This window comes from Tiliqua scincoides, chromosome 11 (genome assembly GCF_035046505.1).
Source record: "Tiliqua scincoides isolate rTilSci1 chromosome 11, rTilSci1.hap2, whole genome shotgun sequence".
NCBI classification, from domain to species: Eukaryota; Metazoa; Chordata; class Lepidosauria; order Squamata; family Scincidae; genus Tiliqua; species Tiliqua scincoides.
In genome coordinates, this window is record NC_089831.1 from 12,499,320 (window position 1) to 12,527,012 (window position 27,693).

The window sequence follows — 27,693 nt, forward strand, 5'->3', positions numbered from 1 at the left end:
ATTTATCACTTATTTTTCCAATTCATATTATTTCCTCATGCATCTAGTTTTTCTCCCGCATCTATCTATCTATCTATCTATCTATCTATCTATCTATCTATCTATCTATCTGATAACGACATTAATTACACTTCTACCTACAGGTCCGTTACCTATGGGATCTCCCTTAAGCTAAAAAAAAAAACAAATGATTTTCTTACTACCATGTACCTCTGTATTCTCACATTTAATCTCTATTATTCAATCAATAGTTACAGTATTTCTTTGATATCCAGATAACTTGTGGGTCTGCAACATTTTGCTCCAACAGCATATGAAAAGAGCATCCTCACTGGTGCAAGTGCGTCTGATCTGAGCCACCATAATAACAATCTGTTTGATCCATGCTTCTAAATCTGGTTTCTAAATGTGATCCTGATTACCTTTATAGATCACTGTTGCAGCACTTTGATACAGTTCCAAATTCTGTATTGCTAAACCCAAAAGCAACAGATGGAGGAAAAGTGGGGAATTTATGATTATGAACAACTTAACTAACAAAGGTAGACAGGTGGATACAGAGAAACCCAATCTTAAATAACAGTACAGAAGCAACCTTGATCCTATTCATATGTTATATTGATGCTCTTCTCCCAAGAAAGCCCGTCTCCCTCCGAAAACCAAATGTGTTCATTTCTAATTTGCTGCTCTTACTGTAATCTTCGCAGATTTAATATTGAGAGGGTGCCCTGTTAATTACTCAGTAACTGAGGCTGCAATCCTAACCACACTTTCCTGAGAGTAAGCCCCATTGAACAAAATAGGACTTACTTTTGAGTAGACCTGGTTAGGCTTGTGCCCTGAATCAATCATTTTTTCTCTGTTCCCTAACCTGCCACTGTCCTTGTGTTGATGATTTTTAAATGCAAAAATTTTCTCTCTCTCATTATTATTATTATTATTATTATTATTATTATTATTATTATTATTATTATTATTATTATTTTGCATTTGCTCCATTTCTGCATTTAGAGAACCTTCATCTTGCCTTTCTTTTGGACAAAAATGTGTTTAATAAACCTCATGTTGTCGGTTTTTTTGGGGGGGGAACAGTTTTCCGTTGTTCAAATAAATTACATTGCTGGCACTTAACGCTTGCTGAATTCAGTCGGGCTTATTTAGTATAGCTTTGGACAGCAGCCACAATCTCTTCTTTCTCTTCTGTACCCAGCAGCTACCTTTCCAGTTATGAAAAAGCAGAGCAACTTGGATGAGACTCTGATGCCCTGAGTTGATTTCCAACTTGTTGCCCAGCATTAAGAAAGAAGAGTCCTTACCATTGTTGAGTGCATCGCTGTCCGTTTGTCTCCTCGAGGTCGATGGTGGCTCAATGCTGGGGAAATGCTGCTCCCAGTTAATTTATTACAGCCTTTTATCTGGGAAGGATATGAGTATTCCTTGTCTGGGAAGATGTAATTGGGCGCTCAGATATATTCCATTCAGCCCTACAGCTCCATTTGCGTCAGAGGCAGGGAAGTGAGATGTGGAGTAGCAAGGGATGCAGAGATTGTCTGCTGTGTGGAGGCACCTGAAATGCATCACTCCTATCAGGGTTTCTCTCTCATGTGCTATTGTTGTCGCTGCTTGGAGAAAGTGAAGAAGGCCAGCCCCTCCTCCACGGATCAGAGGGTTCTCTAGATGGACACCATCACCCCTTTTGAATCATGGGGTGCAGCCTTCCTCCTCTAGGATAATCCAATAGAGTCAAGACAGACAAACGGAAGTATCCTTTCATGCAGCACATAATCCATTTATGGAATACGCTTGCGGGCAATGTGGTGATGGCCACTGGCTTAGATCATTTTGAAAGGGGCTTAAGACAAATTCATGCCAGGGCAAATCTGTCAGTGGTTACATGTCATGATGGCTATACTTCCAGTGTCAGCAGCCCTAGGGCTCTCCAGGACAGTAGGAGAGGGGCATGCCTTTGGACTTCTGTGGTGATGGGCAGCCCAATCCTAAGCTACCCGGTGCCCAGAGGAGCAGCAGCAACGAAATGGCTACTGCTGCTTCCTATGGGCAGTGCAGCCACCGCTGGAGGTCTCCTCAGGGGAAGGGGATGTTCATCCCCTTCCCGCGAATAAGGGCGCAGGCCCCACAATGGGTCTCCTTCAGTCTGCACCAGCTATTTACCAGTGTAGACTGGAGGAGCTCTGAGTTGGGCTTTTTAGCAGCAGCAACCGCGCACCCAGCAACCTGCATGGGCAGCAAGTCCAGGTAAGCTAGGAAAATGTAAGATCCCAGGAAATTTCTGGGCCCCCTCCTTTGAAACCTGGGCCCCCTTTTTGGCCCTGGGCCCAGGTACAAATTACCCCCTTTACCTCCCTCTCATGGGACCTGCCGGGCAGGTTTTCCCTAGGAAAGATATTCCACAGTAAATGTGCCTGAGTATTGTGGGAGAGCACAAAGAAGAAGGAAATGTTTGGTTAATCATGGGGCAGGGAGGGGCAGGAGAGGGTTGAGCCACACGTCATTTATTTCTTTTTAATTGTACAATATGTCCTATATTTTTAGAGCAAAGCCTGCCTGATGTACTTTAGCGACAGAAGGATGAAAGGGAGGTGAGATGACTCAGCTGGGCATTTTGTGTGAGAGCGAAATAGTGGTTCCTTTACAAATGGCAGATGTTCGGATCTCAGTCATAGGCTGCATGCGTGCCTGCTGATTTTGCAGGGCCATGAGGCCGTGCGATGAAAGCAAAGGCCATCTATGAACTGTGTGGGGTTTTGTGGTTGTTTTTTTCTTCAATAAGGCCTTGGATGATTTCATCTGATCTCCTTATTCCTTTGAAGACTGACATTTTTTCCCCCTGTTGCTTCCCCTTGTTATATGCAAAGCCCAATTCCTGAAGGTTTGAAAGCAGGGCTGACTGACCTATGAGTAGACTGAGATGGTTGCTTCAAGTCAGGGGCAGCCCAATCCATGAGGCCAACTGAAGCAGTGGCCTCAGGCAAGGGGCACCCACCTGCTAGCCTCCACTGATTGTCCTCCCTGGATTGGAAAAAGGGGCAAACAAAATTATGGAGGCAAGGGGAGTGGAGGGCCAGAGTATTGGAGTGGTGGAGCTGGCACATCACTAAAGGGGCCAGCATTTGGACGACCAGGCAGCAGGAGGTTTTGGACCAGTCCTGTTTCAGATGACATGCTTTCAGGAGTGGGAAGCCTTTACAGCTTGTGCTTCCACTCCTTCTCTCACACTCACTAGACATGAAAAGAAAGAGGGAAGCAGAACAGAAGTGGAGGAGAGGAAAAAATTCCCTTACGCTAGCTGCTATCAAGACCCACTACTGTACTCTTCCAAGACACTGAATGCAGATGAAGGAAGTGGAGGAGAAAAAAAACGAAGGAGATACACTCTAGCTCACCACTCTCTTTTCCTCCACTTCCTCTTCCTTTTTCCTTTTTAAATGCAGCAAGCTTGAGAGGAAGAGGAGCAGCAGTGGCATTTTGGCACCAGGAAAAGACATGGCATTTTGGCACCCTCCACATTCTGGAAGATCCCCCCCCCCCCCGTTTATAAGAGTAGTAGGATCTGGGTCAAGATGACTCCCATTCTGAGAACTCATTCTCTGTGCTAGACTGAGAGGATTTCCCCTGTTCTGCTCTTTGCCCCTGCCTTAGATGCCCAAGGAACTTAATACATTGAGGCCCAAATCCTAGCCAATTTTCCCACACTGACACAGCTGTGCCAATGGGGCATGTGCTGCATCCTTCAGTTGGGGGGCAGTCACCGAGGCCTCCTCAAGGTAAGGGAATTTTTACTCCCTTGCCTCAAAGCTGCATCACCCTTACCTTGGTGCTGGAAAGTTGGTTAGGATTGCACCCTGAGTATGCCAAAAGAGGCCCCAACCAACACGGCAGCTTCTGAAGCAATAAACCAATGGCAACATCTTCAGAGATGGTCTGTGACAAGAGCAGAACCTGCCTGCAGTTAATCTCCCCCTGCAGACGTTATTACTCAAATATTGCATTTGATACCAATCGCGGGGCTCTCTAGAGAATAAACAAGCAGGTTTATCTTGGCATGAAAACCTCAGTCTTTGAAGGTTTCAGTCTATCCACCACTGTGGATAACAAATCAAAGGAAAAAGGGGTGTGGAAGGTGGATGCCTTGTATATACAGGGGCTCACAAACAAGCTATGAAGAATTGCTAGGGGTGGCATTGCAGGGAAAGAAAAGAGCAGGAGGGAAGGCTGGATTCAAAAAGGAAGATCCAGGCACTCTGTTCTAACCCACCACTCTCTTTTCCTCGACACTTCCTCTCTTTTTGAATCCAAGGAGCAGGAAGAAGAGGAGCATGGTGAAAGCACATGTACGAATACAGATACTCCCCATCCATTCATCAGCTGAGACGACTGCCTCAGTTGGTTCCATGGAAAGGCCAGCTCTTTATCTTTGCTGATAGGATAAAGAAGTTGAACACAGTTTCTGAATATGCAGATGCAGACAAGGTCATGGCTCACCAGGAAGCCACATTAATGGGGATTGGCTGTTTTAACATAGGAATGTTGCATATATGTTGTTTCTGCACAACTCTCAGCATTTTATACAATATTTATTGTGTTGCTGCCAGGAAAACATTAAGTCTCTTTGGAAACATTTAGGAAGCTGCATCATGTACTTACAAGTCACTTCTTCTGAGGAGGAGGAGAAGGAAAAGATGACCAGTCACAGTTGAGAAATAGAGCTGCGGTGTGTCTCATCTCTCTTTTTAAAAAAATTATGTGTGGTTCTAAAGTAGAACACAGGAGATTGAGGTTTGGTACCTGGAGTATAGACAGGTACTGTTCTGAGCAGTGGCATCACTGGGGAGATGTGGGCAGTGCAGGCCTCACCAGGTGATGTGCATAGGAGGGTGACTACTGGCCAAAATTTTTAAAATCTTGGTTTTCTTGAATAATACCACCATGTTATATATCAATCGATGCGTAATTTCATGCAGAATGCAATGAAACAAACCACGCTGAAATATCTCTATTCTACCAAACATTATAGCCATAAAACTAGCAAGGTGGGGTAATGGTACATCACCATGCCCACCGCCCAGGGCATTGCCCATGGGAGCTACTCTGCAGTATAGAAGAGGAAGAACTTTGCACATGCTTAGAGTCACTGCTGGGCTGTTCTCTAATGCTATTAAATATGTTAAGAGCTTGGCTGAAGTTAACTTTTTAGCAGAGGCAAGGAAGGTCTTTTGCAAATGCTCAAAGGCACTGTCATGCTTCTTTATGACACTACTCTCTCCATGTGCAGCCCAATCCTGAGCTGCCTGGTGTCCAGAGGAGCAGCGGAACCAAAATGGTGACTGCTGCATCCTGAGCACGCTGGGCAGCCACTGGAGTCTCCTCAGAGGAAGGGGACACACTCCTGGGTAAGGGAGCAGGCCCTGCAATGGGGCTACTCAGGTCTGTGCTGGCTTAGCCGGTGCAGAATCGAGAGGCTCCATGTCAGGCCAGGAGGCCCTGGATGCAGTGGAACCGAGCTCTGCCGCTCCCGTCCCGCTCCTGAGCCCCTCCACACCTTCCCCCTGCCCTCCCCCTGCCCCGGAACACCATTCCCCTCTCCCACTCACTCTCCACCACCCGGAGCTCATCCTCTGCTCCAGGTAGCATGTGGTGGACCTCCAGCCAGTGCTGGCTCAGTGCGGGCTGGCACTGAGCCAGTACCAGAGCTGACCCAGCTCTGAGTGCCTTACAGCACATTTTGACACTCAGCACCAGTGGAGGGCTGGCACTGAGTGGTCAGGATCGAGCCCTAAGAGTTGGGTTCAGGGTTCAGGAGCCTGGTTGAAGTTAACTCCCCAGCACAAGAAATGAAACAGTCTGCACATGCTCAGAGGCACTATTGTGGTGTTCTATGATGCAACTTGCACATTAAGAGCCTAGTTTAGGTGCATGGCTGAAGTTAACTCCTTTACAGTAAAGAGGAAAGCACCCTGCACATGCTCAGAGGTACTGTGGTGCTCTTCTGTTGTGCAGTTTACACATTAGGAACCTGAGAGGTTAACAGCTTCACAGTAAAGAGGAAAAGCACCTTGCACATGCTCAGAGGCACTGTGGTGCTGTTCTGTGATGCAGGTCTGCACATTAGGAGCACATCAACCCATTCACATGAGCGCATGGCTGAAGGGGGAACTCTGCACGTGCTCAGAGGCACTCTTGTGCTGGTCTGTGAAGCTGTGAAGTGAACTCCGCAGCAGAGGAGAGGCAGGCACTCTGCACGTGCTCAGGAGCACTGTCAGACCTAGCGGGCCCTGGCTGCTCCAGCATGCTCATGGGCCACGTGACCGCCCAGCACCCTGGCCAGCTCCTCTCCCCCCCTCCCCGGTGAATGTGGTCTGCGCAGGCGCGCCAGGGCCATGCGGGGGCGGGCGGGGCGGGGAGCGCCTATATCAGCGCGTGCGCAGTGGCACCGCGGCCAGACGGGCACAAGATGGCGGCGCTGCGGGCCATTCGGGGGATGGTGAATGGGGCCGTCTCCGAGCTCAGCGGCGGCTCGAAGGAGCAGGCCGCCGCCGTCACGCGCGACTACCTCTCCCAGCCCCGCCTCAGTGAGTACGGGCCGGGTGGAGGGCGAGGGGGCGGCTGGCTGGCTGGGGGCCCTCCTCCCCCAGGGCTACTGGGGAGGGGTCTCTGGGGGGCTTCCCTCTTGGGCCCCGGCAGCAGTACAGTCACTAAAAGCATTATGTAAGCAGGCTTCTGCTGTAGTCTACTGTTACTACAACTAGGATACTACTAGCATTACTATTGCACTAGTAGTAGTAGTAGCATTACTGTTATAGTACTGGTATTATGCTAAAGCTATCAGTATTACTACTAGTATTACTGCTATAGTCCTATTGTACTACTATTTATACCATTATACTACTGGTTATTACAAGTAGTGTAATAGCAATATTAGTGTTATTGCTAGTCTAGTAATACCATTATACTGCTAGCACTACTAGTAGTATAATGGCAATACTAGTAGTTTTACTAGCAGTATAATAGCAATAAACTAGACTAGTAATACTACTAGTAATACTATTATACTGCTACCATTACTAGCAGTATAATAGCAATACTAGTTTACCAGTAGTATAATAGCAATACTAGAACTATTAGTAGACTATTAATACTATTACACTGCTAGAATTACTATTATACTACTCTGTAACTGGTAGTATAATGGCAGTGCTAGTAGTTTTACTAGTAGTATAATAACAATACTAGTAGTAAGACTAGTCCAGTAATGCTACTAACAATGCTATTATACTACTAGCAATATTAGTAATAAGACTAGACTAGTTTAGTAATAGTCTACTAGTAGTCTAGTAAAATTACTAGTATTGCTATTATACTTCTAGTAATACTAATAATTATCACTTTTTACTTACTGCTGTTCATTGAGGCATTCAGGCAGCTGAGCAGGGACTCTGGTGCAAGGCAGTGGACATGCAGGTAGGAGGCAAGGTGTTGCCAGGAATGGTGGGTGGGTGGAGGAAGGTCCCTGGGACCCCCTGCTGGTTTTCCAGGAGAGCTTCCTTGAGACTGCAGTAGCTGAAGCCCATTGGGAGTAGGTAAAGGTCGTTCAGTGGCCATTGGGTGGGGGGGGGAAAGCTAAACACACATTGATTTCCTTTTTTATGTCTGTCACAGTTGTGAGACTTGTCATTGCTAACTTTGTGTGCCTGCTGAAAAAATAACAAGCATTATTGTTATTTACTTGTTAGGCGTGTACTTAAGAAATTGCAAGTGCTGTGTGTTCTCTCAGCCTCCTTCTCTGAGGCTTTCCCTTACTCAGGCTGTTCTTATCATAGTGCCCTCTATTCCTTGCTTTGCAGAGGTTTAAGTTCTGTGCATGCTTCCTGTTTTATTCCTGTTAATTCCAATGAATTCCTGTTAACAAGGCCTAATTTCTCTTCCAATGTTGGATGTACCTGGTCTGGGCTTCTCTGTAGGCTCTACTCTTTGGGCCCCATTTCTTTTGAGCTCCTCTTTGGTTTTGTGCTGGTCAGGTGGTGGGGATGGACTGTCTCCATCATCCTGATCTGTTCCCCTAAAAGTATCTCTAAAACAAGTTTTGCAATCCTGAGCATGCTTACCTAGGAGTAAGTTCCCTTGAAGTCAGTAGAACTTCCAGGTGTGCCTAGGACTAGATTGCAAGGTTGCATCTACTTATTCAGGCTTCCATCCTGTTCACATTTGCCTGGGAGCAAGCCCCATTGAAAGTAGTAGTGCTTCCTTATTTGTAAACCTGCATCAGATCAGCCTGCCTGTTGTCCATGGCGTGTGCTGCATTGGATGCATGGTTTTAGAGGGGTTTTGCTAGAAAATGGGGGAATTGGCTTATTAGGCCTCCTACTGTTAGGGTCACCACTTTGCTCTGGTGAGGACAGGTATGCTTTGACCCTGTGACCCTAAGCGTGTTTTACAGTAAATATGACTGTGTTCAATGGAAGTTGACTATCAACAGGGATGTCAATACAGAGGGCCAAAGTTGGCATTCATGGTGCCTACTAAGGGCCAGAAGTGACATCATTAAGCAGGGAATGATGTCATTAATCAGATGATGGCCATAAAAAGCACTTTGTTCTCACCTAGAAACTGCAAATGACAGAAGAGAATATGCACATCTTGTCTATATGTTCAAGGTATGAGTCCACTTATCCGGCTGGGAGAACCCAATTATAATGGGGGCAGGATAAATGGTTTTTGGGGGCTGCATTTGGCCCCCAGGTCTTATGTTTGACACCCCTATTCTAGTAAGCGCACTTAGGATTGCAGCCAGAATTGGGTAACTTGCATTCAGAATTGGCTGTAAAAGGTGCTTTTTTAAAATGGAAAAGGGGCAGATGACACAAGCATCAGAGTCATGACATGGGTTGTCTTTGCTTGGCCAGCTTATCAGCCGTGTGTTTCCTTGGCGTGCAAGGGACCGCTTGCAGCACGCTCTCGTTTCCATATCAACAAAAGGGGCAGATGGTGGATGCCGCTCTTGTACTCTGCACTCATCATTTGAAAATGCTATAAACCCCTCTCATTTCTCTCTCTCTTTCTTTTTAAAGGCCTGACAAGGCAATTCTGTGTGTCCTTAAATTGAAGGGATTGTGAAATGTTCTGTAGGTTGGCTAATCTGCTCGGACTAAGTCTCAAGGTCATGTGATATACTGCAGGATAATGTGGAGAGCGTTGAAGCAGAGGGAGGCAAGATGGCTCGAGTATTATGAGATGCTGGTGCTAGACATCCCATAGCATAAAATGCTTTTGTGAATGTTGTGAGCATGTGACTGTAGCTGTTAGAACTTAAGATCTCCTCCTAGGCCTGCAGTGTCAGGAATGGCAGAAATCCTGGGTCAACTTGAGGACTTGACAGGTTTATTTTGGCGTAAGTTCTTGTGGGCTATGATCCACTTCATCAGATGCACAAAATGAAATCCTCCATAGGCAGGGTGTGTGAGTATACATGGAGGCCAAAAAGATTGAAAACAGCAGAGTGAATTTGCATGAGGAAGTGAAACAAGGCAAATCTTCCCAGAGCTTAAACTTAACACAAGATGAATGCAGTGGCAATTCACAATAACAACCTTGTAACAGTGCTAAAATGATGAACTCAGTATTGTCATAAGAAGACCCATGTTGCAGTTGAGACCCTTCTCCTATAATGGTGCCAAGTCTCATGTAAGATGTAGGAGGAAAGAGGGGAGTATGGATAAATGTGCAGCTGAGCAAGGCACATGCCTCCAGAAAGGTGGGAGGACTGATGTGCAGCTATACAGCCATTGCGGTGCATAAGGGATTCTGGTCTAGTGGATTTTCTTTCTCTTTTTCCCCAGTATTGACAGTTAGAAGAATCGCACAAGACTTGCAAAATTAACCATGGAACAGAAAAAACTTGTCAGAGCATTAATAGTATTTATTTTTTAAAAGCAATTGATAACAGGTCGAAGACCATAGGCATTTACTGTCATGGGTTGTAGGCTACCTCGCTGACCTCGGGCTACCTCTGTGCAATTGCTGTCCAAACCCTATTTGTCCAGCTGAAGATCAGATCAGAGTAGAGGTTGAGCACCCATATGTTTGCCATAAATGGGGGAGGAGCAATCTTCTCAATAGGAAGCAGTATACAGGAGTGGAGTGTGAAACCCACCCACCTAACCTTGCTGGACTCAGTTTTTTCCAGCTCTGATACCAGGAGTGTCTTGGATGTAGAACTGCTCAAGACAACTGAGCATGGCAAGGTTGGACAGGACTGTGTGTGTAGCATTTGTTTTGGTGAATGGGACAGGCATGTGCTGAACATGGTGCTTTTAGTCAGTGATACTAGTACCACCACTGGTACTTCAGTATGGCACGTGGCACTTTTGGACAAGCTATGCGTTCTTTCAAAAGTGGTGCAGTTTGGGGAAAGAGGTTTCAGGCTAAAGACCCAAGACTGGAGGAAATGTCCTCATACTGTTCTTTCATGCCGTCACTTGGGAGTAGGTAAGGTGGAAGTGAGGAAGACCTCATTGGTGATTGGGTTCAAAGAGATTGCCGACAAGCATTTCACATGCTTAAGCTAAGCTGCAGGTGAGAGTAGGGACTAAGGCATAGTGCCGAAGGCTTCACCAAAAAGGTGGGTTTTATATGGGGCTTTATTGGTCCAGCACATGGTCTGTCTTCAACTGAAGGTGCTGGGAATTGTATGCAGGCTGCACAAGGCCACACATTCACAGTATGCATATTATATCCACTCTGTAAGATGATGATGATGATACAGGCATTTATATACTGCCTTTCTTGGTTGTCAGATTTCTCCTCAGACTTTAATTCAAGGTGGTTTATATAGGCAGGCTGTGTAAATCCCTGTAGGGATTTTTTACAATTGAAGAAAGGTTCCATCTTTCAAGAACCGCACAACATTTCAGATGGATCTTTTATGGTCTGTTATCGCTTTCTGGCCTCCAGATTCCTCCCACGCAGGCTAACAAGCAGCTCCTTCATCTCTCCAAGAGCAGGCGGAATAACTCAGCTGGGCTTGTCAGCTCCTTCAAGGTCTCAACATTCATTGTGCCGGTGGCCTCGAACTGGCGACCTTCAGATGTTATCTTCAGGCAAACGGAGGCTCAACCCTCTAGACAAGACCTCCTGCCCAAAGATAAGCTTTGTGCAGGTGATTGGATAGGAGTCAAATTGTCCGAAAGCAAATCTTTATTCAGAGGAAAAGCTAGGCTTTGCTCTTATTATTCAGAGCGAAACAAAGATGTTCCATAGACTGATTCTGTCCCTGTAATTCAGGGGTATGATTGGTATGTATTTGTGGAAGTATGAGACAGCACTGTGTTGTGAAACTCGTGGAAAGGGGAAATCTACCGTTGCAGCAAGAATTTAGCAAACTGGTGCAAGAATTTGCAGGCTAGAGTATTCTGCTGGTGCATCTGGTCAAACTGCCTGTTTGTTGGGTGCTGCTAGCATCCACAGGGAGAGGGGCTGACCCTCTTACACTTTTAAAGTACTTCCATGTGGAAAAATTTGCCTCCATACACTTTGTAGTCATGCTTCAGTCTGTTGGATTCTGAAGACCTAAGAAACTAACTCTGCTGAATTCCTGCTGCTGTGGAGATCCAGATGTCCATTCTCTTGTATTGTTCTGCCTTATCTGTATATAAAGGCTTGGGTGCCTTTCTCCTTGAGTAGTTGACCTCTCCCTTCTCTTGCAAATATGGCTCCCCTTCTGATTTAGGCTGATTTTTAGAACTGAGTGAAGTGAGGGCTCCTTGATGCCCATTAATTTCACTGAGGTTTAACTGGCCTATGCCTCTTCATAAGGGCTACTGTCTGGTGGGAGCCTTGCTGCTTGTGACTTCTCAGCATCTCTATGACTGAGTCAGACCTGAAGCTATTCAGTACCTTGTGCACAGTCCTGTAAGGCTTTAAATATAAACTTCCTCTGAAGATATTGGAGAGGTAAGTGTGCATGAGACAGACCTAGACAAAGGATAATGGGAGGAAAACCCAGTGAAGCACAAGGGTACCCTTATGTCAAGAGGGTACAGGAAGGTCCAGGGAGCCACCAGGAAGTACCTTGAATAGTGCAGTGGGGATTCCCATCCAGCTGAAGAAGCGGGGGGGGGGGGGTTTCAAGGCCTTTAACCTGACTTGTGTTGAATCGCTTCTCCCCCCCCCCCCCCCCCGAACAGAGAACCTACATGGTCAGCAAAGGTCTGGGCTGTGCCCTTCAATGCAATCTTGGCCCTTTCTGTAGCTCACCCGTTGAGCATCGGTCTATCAAAGTATTGAGCATAAGCGTTGAGTCACATGACTGGACTGTTGGCTAACTTGCTTGCTGATGATGTTAAAACAAGGAAATTGAACTCTGTAAAAATAACAGGAAATATGATCATTATGGGACAGTGGCAAGTGATGGGGTGGAGTGTTAGCAAGACTGTCACGAGTTAGAGCACCACAGACTCACAACAGTCTAAAAAACAGACTAAAAAAAGCCAGCAGCATTTTCATAGAACTTGGATCTCTTACCTTGTTCCCAGTTCTTACCTGTGTAACTTTGTGTGTTTCCCTTCCCACAGCTGATCAAACACAAGCTCTTCTGTGATCATTGTGTTTTAAGATGTTTGTATTGTATCCTGCTTGAATTGAAAGGTCACAAAACTTGGAACACTCGCAGACAGTATGAGACCAAGATTAAAAACAAAATAGATGCCAAAAAGCTGGTTACCTATTGCAACATTTCCAAAAGCTACTCACTCTTGATCTTTGGCATGGCTTCAGGAGAAATATTTAGTAGTTCCGGGGCAGCTATTGGCAACATATTTCAATATAATCCTGTTCTCTGATTGTGGTGCATATATATACATTTGGTCTCAGTGGGTGTTTCTCATGGTTGTGATAATGCATGAGGGAAGATGCATCAATCCCTTCAGGTATCTTCAGGGTAAACATTTTGGTGAGCTGCAGGAAAGATTTTATCTACAAATTTGTAACTGTTAACACAACACAAACTTCTCAGTATTGACACAACACAGCTAACAAGTATATTAATCTCCGACATAAACAAATCCACACAATTTATCCATCACCTAGTTTCAGACTGCTTCGTAACTATTCCCTGGTCAAAGAGAAGATAATATATTTTTCTTTTATTGTGTTAAAAACTTGGAAGCAATGCGGGCTACCTGGAGGCCCTGGGGCAGATCTCTGCTCTGGGCCCCACATGGCTCTCTTACCATACATTGGGCACAGCCATCTGTACTAAAGGCCTGGTGGGCCCTCTGAGCTTGGACTCTCAGCAGGTGCCCATCTTGGCTGACCATCCTTGCATGGAACTCTTAAAATGATTCATCTCTCCTTAGGAAGAGAATCCCATGTGATTTGGGATACAAGTTAGGATTGGATTCCATTACACTTTCCCTATCCAAGGAAAGAGTGTTGTCACAGCATAGTCCTATATCTGGCTTGTCCAAAAAAATGCCAGAAATCTGTCTAGATAGCCTGTGTTCAGATGATGAATCTCCAAATTGAGACTGGTTGTTACTTGTGGTCTCAAGCATGGGCTAATGGCTTACTCTGATTGGGCATCCACCAATCTGCACCCAGTGGCAAGTGCCCCCCCCCCAAGTTTCTAGCAGGCGAGACACTCGGCACCATACAGATTCTCTCCCCAGAAGACTCCTTTTCACTCCTAAAGTCTCTTTGAGAAGATGAGGAATAGCAGGATTCCCTTCTGAACAATGGGACTTGGACTCCCGCTGCTTGTCACTATCTCCAAATCCCAGCACAAATAAGAAGACACCACCTACTCCAAGCTCTGTGCACACGTTTGTCAGGAGAGAGGGCATTAGTGACACCTACAAGTAATGGCTAGTAAATGAATTAAAGTTTGTGGACTTGGGTCCCATTTCATGCATGTTTATATTGAAGTTGCAGTAGAACTTATTTCTTGGTGTCTAGCATTTCAGCCTTAGTCACATTGAGTCTCTTATCCCATTCTAGACACCGTCTCTTGCTTGTTCATCCTTTCCCTATGTCCCAGGGCAGCTGATTAATGGTTTTTTCTTGACTGTGTGATCCATTGTCTTATGGCTGAATAGGTCACTCCTTTAATCACAGATCATGTGAGACTGTATCTCTGCGTTTGACATCCTTGAGGAGAACTTCCCTATAGAGGCCAGTTATATTCCTTCCTATGGGATCTCTGCCCTCACCCCTCATAATTTCCTATAGTAATCCCTTAAAGGAAGCCATGAGAAGCGAGCTCTTGTTCACTGAACCTGGCCGTATTTACTGAGAGAGAAGCAAGGGCAAGGCATAGTGTTGTCGTTGACCTTGGAATCCAGGTCTGGGGCAGGGAATCGTCTCCTTACCTTTGTGTTCCACCATACTAATACTAGGAAATGGTCATAATACATAATTAAAGTGCATGTGGGTGATGTAGTACCCCCTTCCCCCAAAAAACCTACTGGGTGTACTCATCTCAGGATAACTATACACCATTTAAATAGTTTTCTGAACCCCACTTCTCCTATCTTTAGTATGTTCCTCCCTGTTCCGACACTGGTGGTTTTGTACAGCTGCTCCTCCATTTCCAGCGACAACCAGGACAGCTTGATGGAACACAAAAGTTGCATATTCGACCCCATTTCAAGCTACCCACCCAAGTAGATCTTGCTGGGCTAGGTGGACAAAATGCTCCAGAAGGGCAGGGTCATAGATACTTTCTCCAGGCCTCGAAACCCCCCTCTCTTCCTGCAGCCTTGTGATCAGAGGAGGGAAGGAGCAACAGTGTTTGCCTGTTTGCTCACGGAAAGGAAACCATAGCGGAGAAGTGAGCAACCCAGATAACAGATGGGAAGTTTCTTTGATGGGACAAGGCAAAGGGCAGAGCGGGTTCTTGAAGCACAGAGTTGTTGCTCCTTGATTTGACAGCATGAAAGAACCTGCTCTCACTTTCCAGGGACAAGACAAGGGAGCCTTTCATCACACTATTCCTTCTTAAGAACAGTGTTTTGAAATGACTCGGGCAAGCTCTTGCTAGCTGTAAGAATCTGCCTAATGAATAAACCAGAAGTCCTCTTAATTTATTTGAAGCTGCACACTCCAGATCCATTTAAACTAGTGTAAAAATCCTGCACTGTGGTCATGTACTTAATTGAACACAAACACCCACCATGTCTCTGGTTACTTGGCAGCCTCCAAATAGCTGGGAGGGTGAAGATCACTGGTGCAAGATGAGATAGGGTTAGGTTTCCTGGTTGCTGGCTGAAAGAAACTCAGGCTTGTAGAGCTGAGCCAGTGGCCTTCCCCTGGCTGGCTGGAGTGGCTATTGAGCAATTTCTCTGTGCTAGAGATCCTGTGCAGAAGTTCTTATGGGTCCACACCTCTTGAGTTAATGAGAAATTTCTCCTGGCACCACACCTAAGTGTAAAATAAACGAGGCCTGCTGTAAGTTTCTCTAGAAGAGAGGTTTGCTAAGTAAAAGACTTTCCTGGAAGGAAGGTGTTTGCATGTGCAAGTCTCGGTATAAGCATGGCATAAAATTCATAGCCCTGGGGGTATCTTGTGTCAATATCTAGATGGCAAGCCCCTTAGGGCCAGGGACCTGACCTGGTCATTATTCTGTGTAAAAGTGCCTTGTACAGGAATGACACTATATAAATAATCAATGGGTATCATGGTAATAATAATCATGGGTAACGGCCTATCCTCCATACCTACTTTACCCAGGCTTTGCGCCCTGGAGAGAAGACTCTGTTCCAGAACCACCGTTCAGAGCGTGACACCATAGACTGAAGGATGCCAACATGAAATAATCAATGCAGTTAACACAATGACCAGTTATTTAGTTGAATTTTGTGTGCCCTGCTGATCTGTGTTTCTTGCTTGGTGGGTCTTGCCCATCATAGGGCACTTCCGAGAATGAACAGATAAACAGGGAGTGTAGTGAAAGATAATGTCCTTCATTATAACCACAGCCACGATCTTTTTTTGCCTGAAAATGTGATTCTGCCATCCATGGGTTATGTGTTTGGATGTACCCCAGTCCTGACAATAACCATCTCAGCCTCTGAATTTGAGGTTGTGTAGTTTCCTGGTTTGGCAATTCTGTACAGCAGTTCGTTAATGAAGCTGCTTTATTTTGAGTCATACTGAATGTCTGATTCATTGCCTAAGCTGCCTGGCAGCAGGTCTCCAGAGTTTCAGGCCTGCCTGGAGCAAGCAGGAACCGTCTGCATGCAAACCATGGAGCAATGGCTCCATCTCTTGATGGACACAACAGACATGTCTGAACAAGTGAAACCCCTGTAATGCAGATCTCACCCCAAGCTGGTTGCAGTGGTTCCTTAAGAAAGCTTCTCAAGTCCTCAGTCCCACTAGAGTGCTAGCCTAGGGACATCTTTTCAGGCTAGTGCGGTCTCCAAACACGCACCTCCACCTTTCAGTATATGCTTCAGAAATGCATCAGGTCACCTGAATAAGTGTATTTTTGTCTGTTTTTCAGCGTACAAGACAGTATCTGGAGTCAATGGGCCACTAGTAATCTTGGATCATGTCAAGGTAAGTTCAGTTTTTTGATGGCAACTTGGAAAACAGCATCCTTTTAATTTTATAGCTCTGCATTGTGTGAATTCTTAACACATTTCCAAATATGGAGAGGGAGTGAACCAGCCTAAAAACATGATCTTGGTCACTTGTTCTTGGGTCTTTTCAAGCCCCTAACAGATTTTTAAATTGCACTGGAATTAAAATATTACAGACTTTATCAGCTCTGTAAATTATTGGCCATAACTTTGGAGGGTCGTGTTCTGTTTCATGTGTAATAACTTATTCTCACATGACATGTGGACAGAAGTTGGTGATTTAAGCCATATACAGGATCTCCAGTTAAAGCCCCATTCTTGGTCCTCCTAACTGTCATTCTCCTGGCTCAGTTTCCTAGGTATGCAGAGATTGTCCATTTGACGCTTCCTGATGGAACGAAGAGAAGTGGGCAAGTCCTAGAAGTCAGCGGATCCAAAGCTGTAATTCAGGTAAATAGTGGAGCAACCCATTTCAGAGTTTTGGAATCTGTAGAATCTGAAAACATTTTTGTTCTGTCTAGTGTTTGGGTGATGGGTCGTCTGCCCACCTGTACCACTGTAGCAGTTCCTTGGTTGTAAATGGTCTGCCCTCCTCCAAATGGTTTTATTTATACTTTGTGATTTTATTTATTGTTTTTAATTGTATATTTTAACTGTAAATTATAAGCTGCCTTGGGCATCTGTTCCTGTGGAGGAAAGGCAGGGTAAAAATCTTTTAAATAAATACGTTAGAGTCAGGCTGCTGACAAATATTGTATGCCTTAACCTAAAGAGAAACTCGGACAGGTCTTGCAGCCAAATTTCCATACTTTCCCATGGCAAATTAGTCTTCATCATTTCATGGGCATGGAGAGTTCCAGCTGTGGAGCTGGAGGGGTGAGGGCAGTTGTGTCTCCCACCTTCCCAGCACCAAGTCCGCTGTGTTGTGGAGGCACTTGGGACTTGTTTAGGGATAAACGTCTCTCAAAAGCTTGCAGCTTGTATATTGCATATTCTTTCAGGACAAAAGGGGGTGTAGGAAGGATGTTCTGACCGGATTTTTCTCACTCTTTACAATTTCAGATTTTTCTGTTTTCTCAAATCGATCAGTTTTGAAATCATGGTTTGAGACTGCAGTTGTATGTACCAATTATGTGCTGAGAGATAAGAAAAAACAAGGAAGGTTAAATTATCTGTTTTTAACCAGGTTTCTCTTTACCTATTCTACTGTGAGAAAACAATCTAATCTGTTGCTTCCTTGAGAATGAACTTTAGACAGTTCAAACTTGGTATCTTAACCTTCCATCAAGTCTTGTACTTAATTGCTGCTGCAAGAACTTAAATCACTAGAGTAAACACACATTCTGCTTCTTTTTAGGTTTTTGAAGGAACATCAGGAATTGATGCTAAGAAAACAGCTTGTGAATTTACTGGGGATATCCTTCGAACTCCAGTATCGGAGGATATGCTGGGTTGGTACAAAATTGTGGGTCTTTTGGAACGTGCCTATTATGATGCAGTGTTTCATGTACAAGTGGAACTGCTGCTGTTTGAATGCAAGTACTTATTTTTGTCCTTGCAGGGCGAGTGTTTAATGGATCAGGAAAACCCATTGACAGAGGCCCTATGGTGTTGGCTGAAGATTACCTTGATATCATGGGTATGTTTTTTTATTACATAGTTAACATAAGGCTCAATCAATACCAAGCTTTGGAGGAGCCCTCTGGCACAAGCCCTGTGGGTCACCCTTGCCTTACACCCATGAAAGTACATCAGCTACCTCCACCTGCCCAGGAGATAGAAGAGAACCCTCCATCTCCAGCAGCAGCACAAAGGAGAACTCCCGTCAGTTTCCTCCCCAATTCCATCTTGAATTCCCCTTTGTACCACTGCAGCAGCAGCAACGCAAAAGGACTCAATCTTCCCTCTCCACACACTCCCATCACCTGATAAGCATCTTGTGGCTTGCTGGGTAATTGCAGTGAAGGGGAGTGACTATCCTGGGCACGGGTCATTTCTTAAATTCCCAGATGTCTCTGCCTCGACACAGTGTTAGGATAGGGCTTCTGAGCATATGAAAATGACCAGTATCGGGGAGGCCCACTAGCTGCTTGGGAAGCCACAGGATGCTTATCAGGTGCTGAGGGTGGGAAAGCTTAGCAGAAATATGGCTTATACTAACTTTCTCCCAGTTTAATAGCAGTTCCTCCAAGCATGTCACAACCACCAACCATTGTTCCATAAAGTAGTTTCTTTTGAAAACTTGCCATTCACACTGGGTTTGAATTATGACTGCTTATCTTAAGAATAAAACACAAATACCTTAAATGGTATGTAAATAGCATACATTGTGTTTTATTTTTGTTATGTAAACTGCTTTATGAATGATGCCTTGACTGAAAAGCAATATAGAAACTTAATATAAATATCAATATTACACTTGTAAAAAAAAACTTCATATCATTTTACTGACTTTTCTGCCTTTTAAGAAAGTTAACTTCCTAAATTAACGACAGCATCGTCTTTTTCTATCAAATTGAAATAGGTCAACCAATCAATCCTGAATGTCGAATCTATCCAGAAGAGATGATCCAGACCGGCATTTCTGCTATAGATGGAATGAACAGCATTGCCAGGGGTCAGAAAATCCCCATTTTCTCTGCTGCTGGGTTGCCCCATAATGAGGTATGGGTTTAAGCAGCACTTTCTGCTGAAAGCATAGAGAAAATTAACTGCAGCAATGGTGTAGTTTGCCAAGTGTATTCAAGCATGTGTAGTGCAGACAACCCTGGTTTTTTTCCTGTGGCGGGGGTTTAGCCTTTGTAATAGTCTATTATACTAGATTAAATTAGATTAATCTTTCTTGTTTGTATCCACTCCCTGCATTAGATGAATCTTTAAGGAAAGTGCCATCTTTATCTTACTGATGAGCTCAATTGTTGCACTGGGATCCTTTCTCCTTCTCAGTGTCCTTTATGCCCCCACTAGCCTTTAGCAGACTTGAGATTATAACGTTGACAGGTGTGAGTTACAGTATAAACCCACATGGATGTGCAAATTGTCTTGAGCTGCAAGAGGAGGGAACTCTCATCCTATCAATCTACAAGCTAGTTAGAATATTTATAGGCCAATTTTCAGTTCCATCAAGGCAACTTTCAGCATTCTGTAAAACACTAAAATTAAAAACAATCCAAATACTAACAGGAATAGAATCAGTGAGCAGGGCACAGATAACCACACAGAAGAGCCACAGACAGCTACAAACTCAAGGACAGCCAGGTCTTAACTGCCCACTTAAAAGCAGGTGCATAAAGGCCAACCTGACTTCATGAGGGAAGAAGTTTCATAATTGGGGGGGAGGGCATCACTGAAAAGACCCTGCCTTGCATCCTCACCAGTCACGCTTTGGACAGCAGTAGGACATGAAGCAGGACCTCTGATAGTGATTGCAATGGGCAGGCAGATTGATGAGAGAGGAGACGGTCTTAGCAGTCTTTGCCAAAGCAATCTTGGGTCCCATCTGCAACTTTGTATTATAGGGCTGCCAGTCAGGGAGGTAACAGTCTACATAGTTAACTCTCAAGCACAATGTGTTGTGACTGACCAAAGGTGAGCAAACATGGTCTGCGCAGCTGTGTGAAAAAGCAGCCTTGTCAGTTTTTCCCTTGCACCCTTCCTGGAAGTCCATCTTATTTTGCAGAAGAACAAACTAGCTTTCAACCCTTTTTTCCTTTCAGATAGCAGCTCAGATCTGTCGCCAGGCAGGTTTGGTGAAGAAATCCAAAGACGTGATGGATTACAGTGAACAGAATTTTGCCATTGTGTTTGCTGCTATGGGGGTAAGTAAGCTCAATGCAGACTGATGGGCATTATGGAATGTTTGCATCTCCTACTTGTTGGCTTTAAGGAACAGTGAATTTCCAGCTCATAAACATATTAATGTTACCAAAAATATCACCATGGCTGCTAATGGTACACTCACTGTTTGTAATTGTAAATGTCCCATGTGCCACATAGCATTTTCACCACTGAGTTCAATGTCTCCCTCCTTGTGTTGCCTTAACCAATCACTGGAGCCATCAGTGCAGAATACCTACATTTTCAATTATAGGTGTGCGACACTTAAAGACAGGGATATTTTTCCAATCCCTGTTATGTGATTAGGTCATTAAGTGAACAGTCAGTCCAGTCTATTGCCTTTGTTGTGAAAACAGACACTTGCTGGCTGCACAGGCTACTGGAGATTGCCTTTTTACTGTAAGGGCCTCTCTGTTGTGTAAACACACTTTGCTGCAGGCTATGGGAGATGCGATTGCCTCGTTAAGAGCATCTTTACTATGCTTTGACCACTGTCATATATGCGGTCTGTTAAGTGAGCAGTTGTTAAGCAAGCGCACGCCTGTATAAGTCAACAGCAGGCAGGACTGTTGGAGCCATCTTTGACTTTGCAACTTAACATTCTTTTAACGCTGTGCTGTAGGTGAACATGGAAACGGCTCGGTTCTTCAAGTCTGACTTTGAAGAAAATGGCTCCATGGACAACGTGTGTCTGTTCTTGAATTTAGCCAATGATCCAACGTAAGTAGGTAAAACAGCATTACTCAGTGGTCCCTGGCTAACTGCCTAGAGGCAACTTTCAAAAGGGTGTCTCTTATAGTAAGCAGGGAGAAAGGAACTGTCCCACTTCATTTCAGGACAGCTTCCCTCCTGCACCTGTTTGCTGGTGTATCTCTTGTGTGTTTTTTTTAAATGATTGACCGGCAGCCTGTCTCAATGAAGCTTGCATTTTATCTCTATGCATGGTATGGCCTGACCTGGTGGGGCTTTTATGCTGCTTGTTGGCGATGCTGAGTGTGGTTAGGTGGCTTAACTATCTCCTCTGAGAATCTCACTTGATTTCAGAGATGGCTACTCCAAGCTGCCTGGCTATAAAAGCATCTACGATCTGTTGGGTTGGTTGGTTCATCAGTTTAAGAGATTTATATCTTAACAGATTAAAATCCTCACAAGGCAGCTTAGAAGAAGGGAGGAAAAACAAATAAATGCAATGGTTTAAAGAAGAGCAAGTATAAAAATGACAGAACCAGGGCCACAAGTCAAAGAAGTCTTGTGGAATAAAAAATAAAAATGATGTTGAGATCATTTGAAAGCTGGAAGTGAAGAGAACTCTAGGCAGAGTTGTGGAGACACTGTGCCCAGTTCTATCCCTGGTCCCTGTCAAATGTGTCAAAGAAGAGGGCTTGCAAGGCAGATTGTCAAGCCTAGTCAGACTTGCATGTGTGCAGGCAGTCCTGAAGATGACCTGGATGCTGATTGTATAGGGCTCTGATGAGTCAAACCAGGACTTTGAGCTAGACCCAGAAACAATGAAGCAATTAAGGCTGATGGTACAGAATTGGAGGAAGGCTGTTGAACCTCCAGCCAGCATCCAGGCAGCCACATATTGTCCCAGTTGAAGATTCCAAGTTAAAGGCAGCCCCACACCGAGTGAATGAGTCCAGCCTTGATGTGACTTGTACATGGATGACTAAGGACAAGCCTGTTTTCTTCCATTGGAAATGCCTTGGATGCTGTGCTGGCAGCCTGCTTTTCCTTGAACGAGAGATGCTGATGTTATGCCTCAACTGAAGGGTTCCAGATTCCTCTTGATGGTTGCTTAGTCTTTCCACCTGCTTGTGTTCTGCATTGGTCTCTGGCCTGTGGCTGTAGTAATTGGCCTCTCTTCTTTTCCAGCATTGAACGCATCATCACGCCTCGTCTTGCTCTGACTGCAGCCGAGTTCTTGGCTTATCAGTGTGAGAAGCACGTCTTGGTTATCCTGACAGACATGAGTTCCTATGCAGAAGCTCTGAGAGAGGTATCTTGTTTACCCTGTTCAGCAGACCAGTTGATGTCCTCCATGCGTGCATGCCCTCTTCCAAAAAAGACAGAGTAGGCGGGTGGGAGCTCTTAAATCATTGAAGCTTCACTAGCCACCTTCAGTACTGTGTCAGGCTGCAGATTACTCCAAATTACAGTAAACTCTTAAGGGTGGAAGGTACCATTTGGTTGAACTGCTGGATGACCTGGTTCCTTTGGAAGTGGGTGGGTTTGGACTCCACTGCTCATGGGTGTAACTGAATAGGCATTGCCTCTGAAAATGTGTAGGTTCTCTTTACTGTTATCTGAGGACACTTCTTGACCCTCTGAAGCACAAAGAAGTTTTTCTTTGTAAAGAGGAGCTCTTCCTATGCATTCCCCGTTTCTAGCAGGGTGCTGTGTTGTGAAGTTGACAGCGTAGAAAGCTGCTGTGCATGTGCTTGGACTCTGCAGTGCAGGCTGGCGGTAGAGCTCATGCTTTGGACCTGGAAGGTCCTAGGTTCAATCCCTGGAATTTCCAGGTAGGGCTGGGAAAAGACCCTTGCCTGGTCTACACTGGCAGGCTGCGGCTCTCAGTACCAAGCTTAGGCAGATTGATGGCTTGTCTTGTTGCAAGGCTGCTTCCTGTACTTGCATGGCTGTTGCAAGGGCTTGTTATACTGTATCGGCAACATATATGGTGCTTAACTAATGAGCAAAGAGACTGGTCCCTGCCCCAGTATCTTACAATCTCAAGTGTGTAACCTCGAGTTTGACAGAGAAGGAAGGCAGGGATGGGAGCCGGCTTTGCAGTGGCCAGCACTGCAGAGCCATATTCAGAGGTGGTGTGTGGTGGAAGACTTACAGGAATGTTGCTGGCTGCCAGATGGCAAGCCCTCCTTATCTGTGCCATTTGACCCTGCAGCTTCTGGCAGCAGTCCCAGCCTTTGCTAACCTTCTTTGTCTCAATTCCCCGAAAGGTCTCGGCAGCTAGGGAAGAAGTGCCAGGCCGCCGTGGCTTTCCAGGTTACATGTACACCGATCTGGCCACAATCTATGAACGAGCGGGGCGAGTAGAAGGCAGGAATGGGTCCATTACCCAGATTCCTATACTTACGATGCCCAACGATGGTGAGTCCTCATTTAGCATGGCTTGCCCATGTCCTTGTTATATAGGCATAACATTCCTATGGCACACTGTCTGCAGTCATTCAAAAACCGGAAGTATTCACGTAACTTTTTTTGCAGACATTACCCATCCTATCCCTGACTTGACGGGCTATATCACCGAAGGCCAGATCTATGTGGACAGGCAGCTTTACAACAGACAGGTCAGTGTGCCGGTTGCAGGGCTGTCGTCTTGTCGGACAGCCTTAAGGGCTGGACTTCCTGCCTTTGTGGGCCTGCTTTGCAGGGAGGCCGAGGCTGTGCAGCTCTTATCAGAATGACACCTCAGATTGACAAAGTCAGGTTTAGACTCTTCTCTGCTTTGGAATCTGGCGGTTTGACAACCAGCGTCAGCAGAAGCATTCAGGCTGCTCTTCAAAGTGGATCACAAGATGCAGTGAGGAATGTTAAGGCTTACACTGTTTAAGGCATTCCAGCATGGTTAGGCATAACATGTAGCCACAGGCCTAAGAAAGCTACATCACTGGAAGATTGCCATTGCTACCAGTTGCAGTTCCACAGGACAACTGTGCCTGTCAGCAGTGTCTATGATTAAGCTGGAGAGATACCTTTCAGACTCTGTCTTACCTGGGAAACAGCAAGGAGGTTTTGGGCAGAGCAATGCCTTGGCTCCCTGTTGCCGTCCACTGCTCTTGAGATGGAGAGTTTAGGCTCACTGCACAGGAGCCTGCTCTAAGAATTTCTCATACAGCTCTGGATTTCCAGGGCGGTGTTTAAAATCAGTTTCTGTCTCCAGATTTACCCACCAATCAATGTATTGCCATCGTTGTCTCGATTGATGAAGTCTGCCATTGGAGAAGGGATGACCAGGAAGGATCATGCTGATGTTTCAAACCAGTTGGTAGGTGCAGCTTATCAATGATGTCCATTTCCTTTGGTGGGCGGAGCAGTGGGCTTGATTCCTAGTTTTAACACCCATCTGAGTTCTTATTGCTTGAACCACAGTACACAAAAAGCCCCGATAGGCCCATTTTGCCCAGCATCTTGTTTCCCCAGTGGTCAACCAGATGCTTTTGGCAAGCCCACAAGCCAGAGAGGAAGGCATGCTCCCCCTCACCACTGCAGCTGATGTACAGAGGTACACTGTCTGTGAACATGGAAGTAGCATGTAGTCATTGATCTGACCTTTGTGAATTTATCTAGCTTTTTTCTAAGCCAGTGGCCATTGCTACATCTTGTGGCAGCAAATCCCACAGATGTGCAACCAGGTGCCTTTGGGAAGCCAAAGAAGTAGCTTCTTTTGTCCCTCCTACATCAGTGAGCTTCATTGGATGGCCCAACCTAGTGGCTCTTTTCTCTTTCCACTCCACAAGTGATTTTATAAGCCTCACAGCACAATTCTGTGCACACGCACAATCCATTTCCCAATCCTGGCCGCCTGTCCTTGACCTTATATTCTCTTCTCCCTAGTATGCCTGCTATGCCATTGGAAAGGATGTCCAAGCCATGAAGGCAGTTGTAGGGGAGGAAGCCCTTACTTCAGATGATCTTCTCTATCTTGAATTCCTGCAGAAGTTTGAGAGAAACTTTATTGCTCAGGGTAGGTGTCTCTTCCTTCAGATGTTCAGGAACATGTTACAGATACCCTAAACAGCTTTGATTTGTACCTGTCTGACCATGCCTCCCCTGGTGGTGGTTCTTTTCAGGGCCCTATGAAAACCGCACTGTTTACGAGACGCTGGATATTGGCTGGCAGCTGCTCCGAATCTTCCCCAAGGAGATGCTGAAGAGAATCCCCCAGAGCACCCTGGCAGAGTTCTATCCTCGAGACTCCACTGCAAAGCACTAGCTGCACTTTTTAGCTTTGTGACGTGCTGGGTGGTCTTCCCTTGTGTTGGTGTTTACTTGTCATCCCTTGTAATTAAACCAAGTATAAGTGACATACTTGTGCCAGTGTTCATGATGTTTTAAGCTGATAACAGAGTTTAAAATACGCCCCTTCTCAGGCACCCAGATGGTTTACACTTGATAAAGGGGAGGGCATGGGGTAGTCTCTCTTCACAGCCATGATGTGGTTTACTGGAAGAATTATTTCTTTAAACAGTCAGAGGCTGCCTTTGGCTTGTCCATTGAACTGTGAATTAATGCACTTGTTCAGGAGGCGTAGAGAAAACCCTCCACTTGCCCGAGCCAGTCTAGTCCCTGCAAAATTTCTGCTACTCGGTGCTATTATGTAGAAAAGACTGCTTGGTGCTGACCTGTTGATGAAGCGAAGGGCAGGTGCACAAGATTGAGCAGAGTGATGGCGGGGCAGCCCACAGACTTGCTCACTTTCAATTATGGCTGATAAATTATCACAATTACGAAGTCACAGAATTTGCACACCCTATTGCTTATCTACTAACATGATCAGAATTCCTACCTCTTATGAATTTGTCAGGGAAGCCACTGCTCAGGCTGCTGTCAGTTTCAGGAGATCCCTTCTTGTTTTCCCTCCTGCTGCACGTTCCGTGCATAGGTAGGTGCGAGAATATGAAATGGTAGCAAAATAGGGACCTTCACAGATTTCTTTCTGAATTCCAGACTAGCCGCAGCTAGGAAACTGAACTGTTAGAGTATAGCTCTGCCCACAGCTGCTAGATGTTTATCCTAAAACAGTGTTAATGTTGTGCTTCTAATACAATCCTGAATGTAGCCTTGTGTTACCATATCATATGCGCATACCATAAAGGGGGTCAATGTTGGAAATGGCTTGTGGAGCATCTGATTGTCTATAACCTGATCAGTTGATTGTTGTACAGGTTAATCATCTCATTAGATATGCACCATATAAGACAGAAGAGAGAGAGGGCAAATTTTGACTGTGTGAAGGGGTATTTTAAATTCTGTTATTAAGCAGTCCTTTGGGTGACACTGGGTTTTTTGGACCGGAAGTTTGTGTTTGTGCACCTTCCGAACATGGACTTGGCTTGTCGAGTTGAAATCTGGGGGAAAATGGCTTCCCGTGGTCAGCGTGTCCATCACTTGGCAGCCAAACCCTTGTACGGAATTGGACTTCTGTTGGCTTTGAAGCCCAGCTCAGACGGGATCCTTTATGTTGTCACCTTGATTTTGCTTTCCAGGCTATTCCATGGGGCTATTCCCAGCACTCTGGCTCCAGCAACCCAGGTTGCAAAACTGTTGGCAGCCTCCTAGGTCACAACTGGGGTGTTGCTCAGAGAGGTTTGTGATGGATCAGGTGGTGGAGACAGTGTCTGCTCCAGCATCTTTCCTCCCTCGCCCCATGCAGTTGTCCCGCGCTCTCCTATGCAGATCTTCCTTGTAACTGTTTGGTCTGTGTGCTCTGTTAACTTGGGTGCAGTAGCCTTCCTTTTACTCTAGCGCATTCCATCAAAGTTGTGTCAATTCTATTTTTCTGGAGGGTGGGAGGGAAGGAGAGGGAATCATGGGGGCAGAATGGGGAGATAGCATGAAAATATTTTAATGTAGAAAAATGTGATACTTAAGTTAAACATGGAAAAAATAAATGTTAAACAAATGGGACTTGGTTCTCTACTGAAAAGTGGCTTTCTTCTTGCTTTCTGTTGGACCCATTCTCAGTTTCTAAGGTGCTGTTTTCCTCTCTGCAATTCGTCCAAAGGAACATCCCATGCTCACCACCTTGAAACACGCAACTCTAAATAAGCCCTCTTGTTTGTGTGGGGTTTTCTCCGTGGTTATTTTAAATTCAGCAGATGCAGATTCACTGTGGCCTAACGAGAGCCCCGAAGGATCCAGGCAAAGGTCCCATCTAGTTTAGCATCCTGCTTCCCACAGTGGCGGGTGAGATGTCCCAAGAAGCCCGCAAGCAGAGCATGAATACAGTGGCTCCTCTCCATGGTTTGCCCCTCTACAATGGGTATTGTAGTAAGCCTCTGAATAGAGATGTTTCATTTAGCCATTGATGAGACCTATCATTTTTAATGTATTTAACCCCCTTCTCAAACCATCAAAGCCAGTTGCCATTGCCACATCCTGTAGAACGGCATTCTGTAAACAATGCATTGTGGCAGTTGCCCTGAAGCTACTGTAGGTCAATTGAGCTAGGTGACCCTGAGTCAGATGTGGGCAAAGCAGAGCTTAGCACCAGCTCTGGCCCACTAAAGCCTCCAGT

The 27,693-nt window shown here is 45.4% G+C and overlaps 1 protein-coding gene across 1 annotated transcript; it reads left to right on the forward strand.

Moving 5' to 3' along the window:
- The first annotated feature begins 6,463 nt into the window (after positions 1-6,463).
- ATP6V1B2 (ATPase H+ transporting V1 subunit B2) lies at positions 6,464-27,083 on the forward strand. Its single transcript, XM_066639475.1, has 14 exons — positions 6,464-6,590; positions 16,517-16,572; positions 16,947-17,045; positions 17,953-18,046; positions 18,157-18,234; positions 19,120-19,259; positions 20,312-20,413; positions 21,055-21,152; positions 22,308-22,431; positions 23,393-23,543; positions 23,661-23,743; positions 24,337-24,441; positions 25,011-25,140; positions 25,247-27,083. The coding sequence occupies exons 1-14, from the start codon at positions 6,473-6,475 to the stop codon at positions 25,387-25,389; spliced, it is 1,521 nt and encodes a 506-aa protein (XP_066495572.1). The 5' UTR covers positions 6,464-6,472; the 3' UTR covers positions 25,390-27,083.
- Positions 27,084-27,693: the final 610 nt, after the last annotated feature.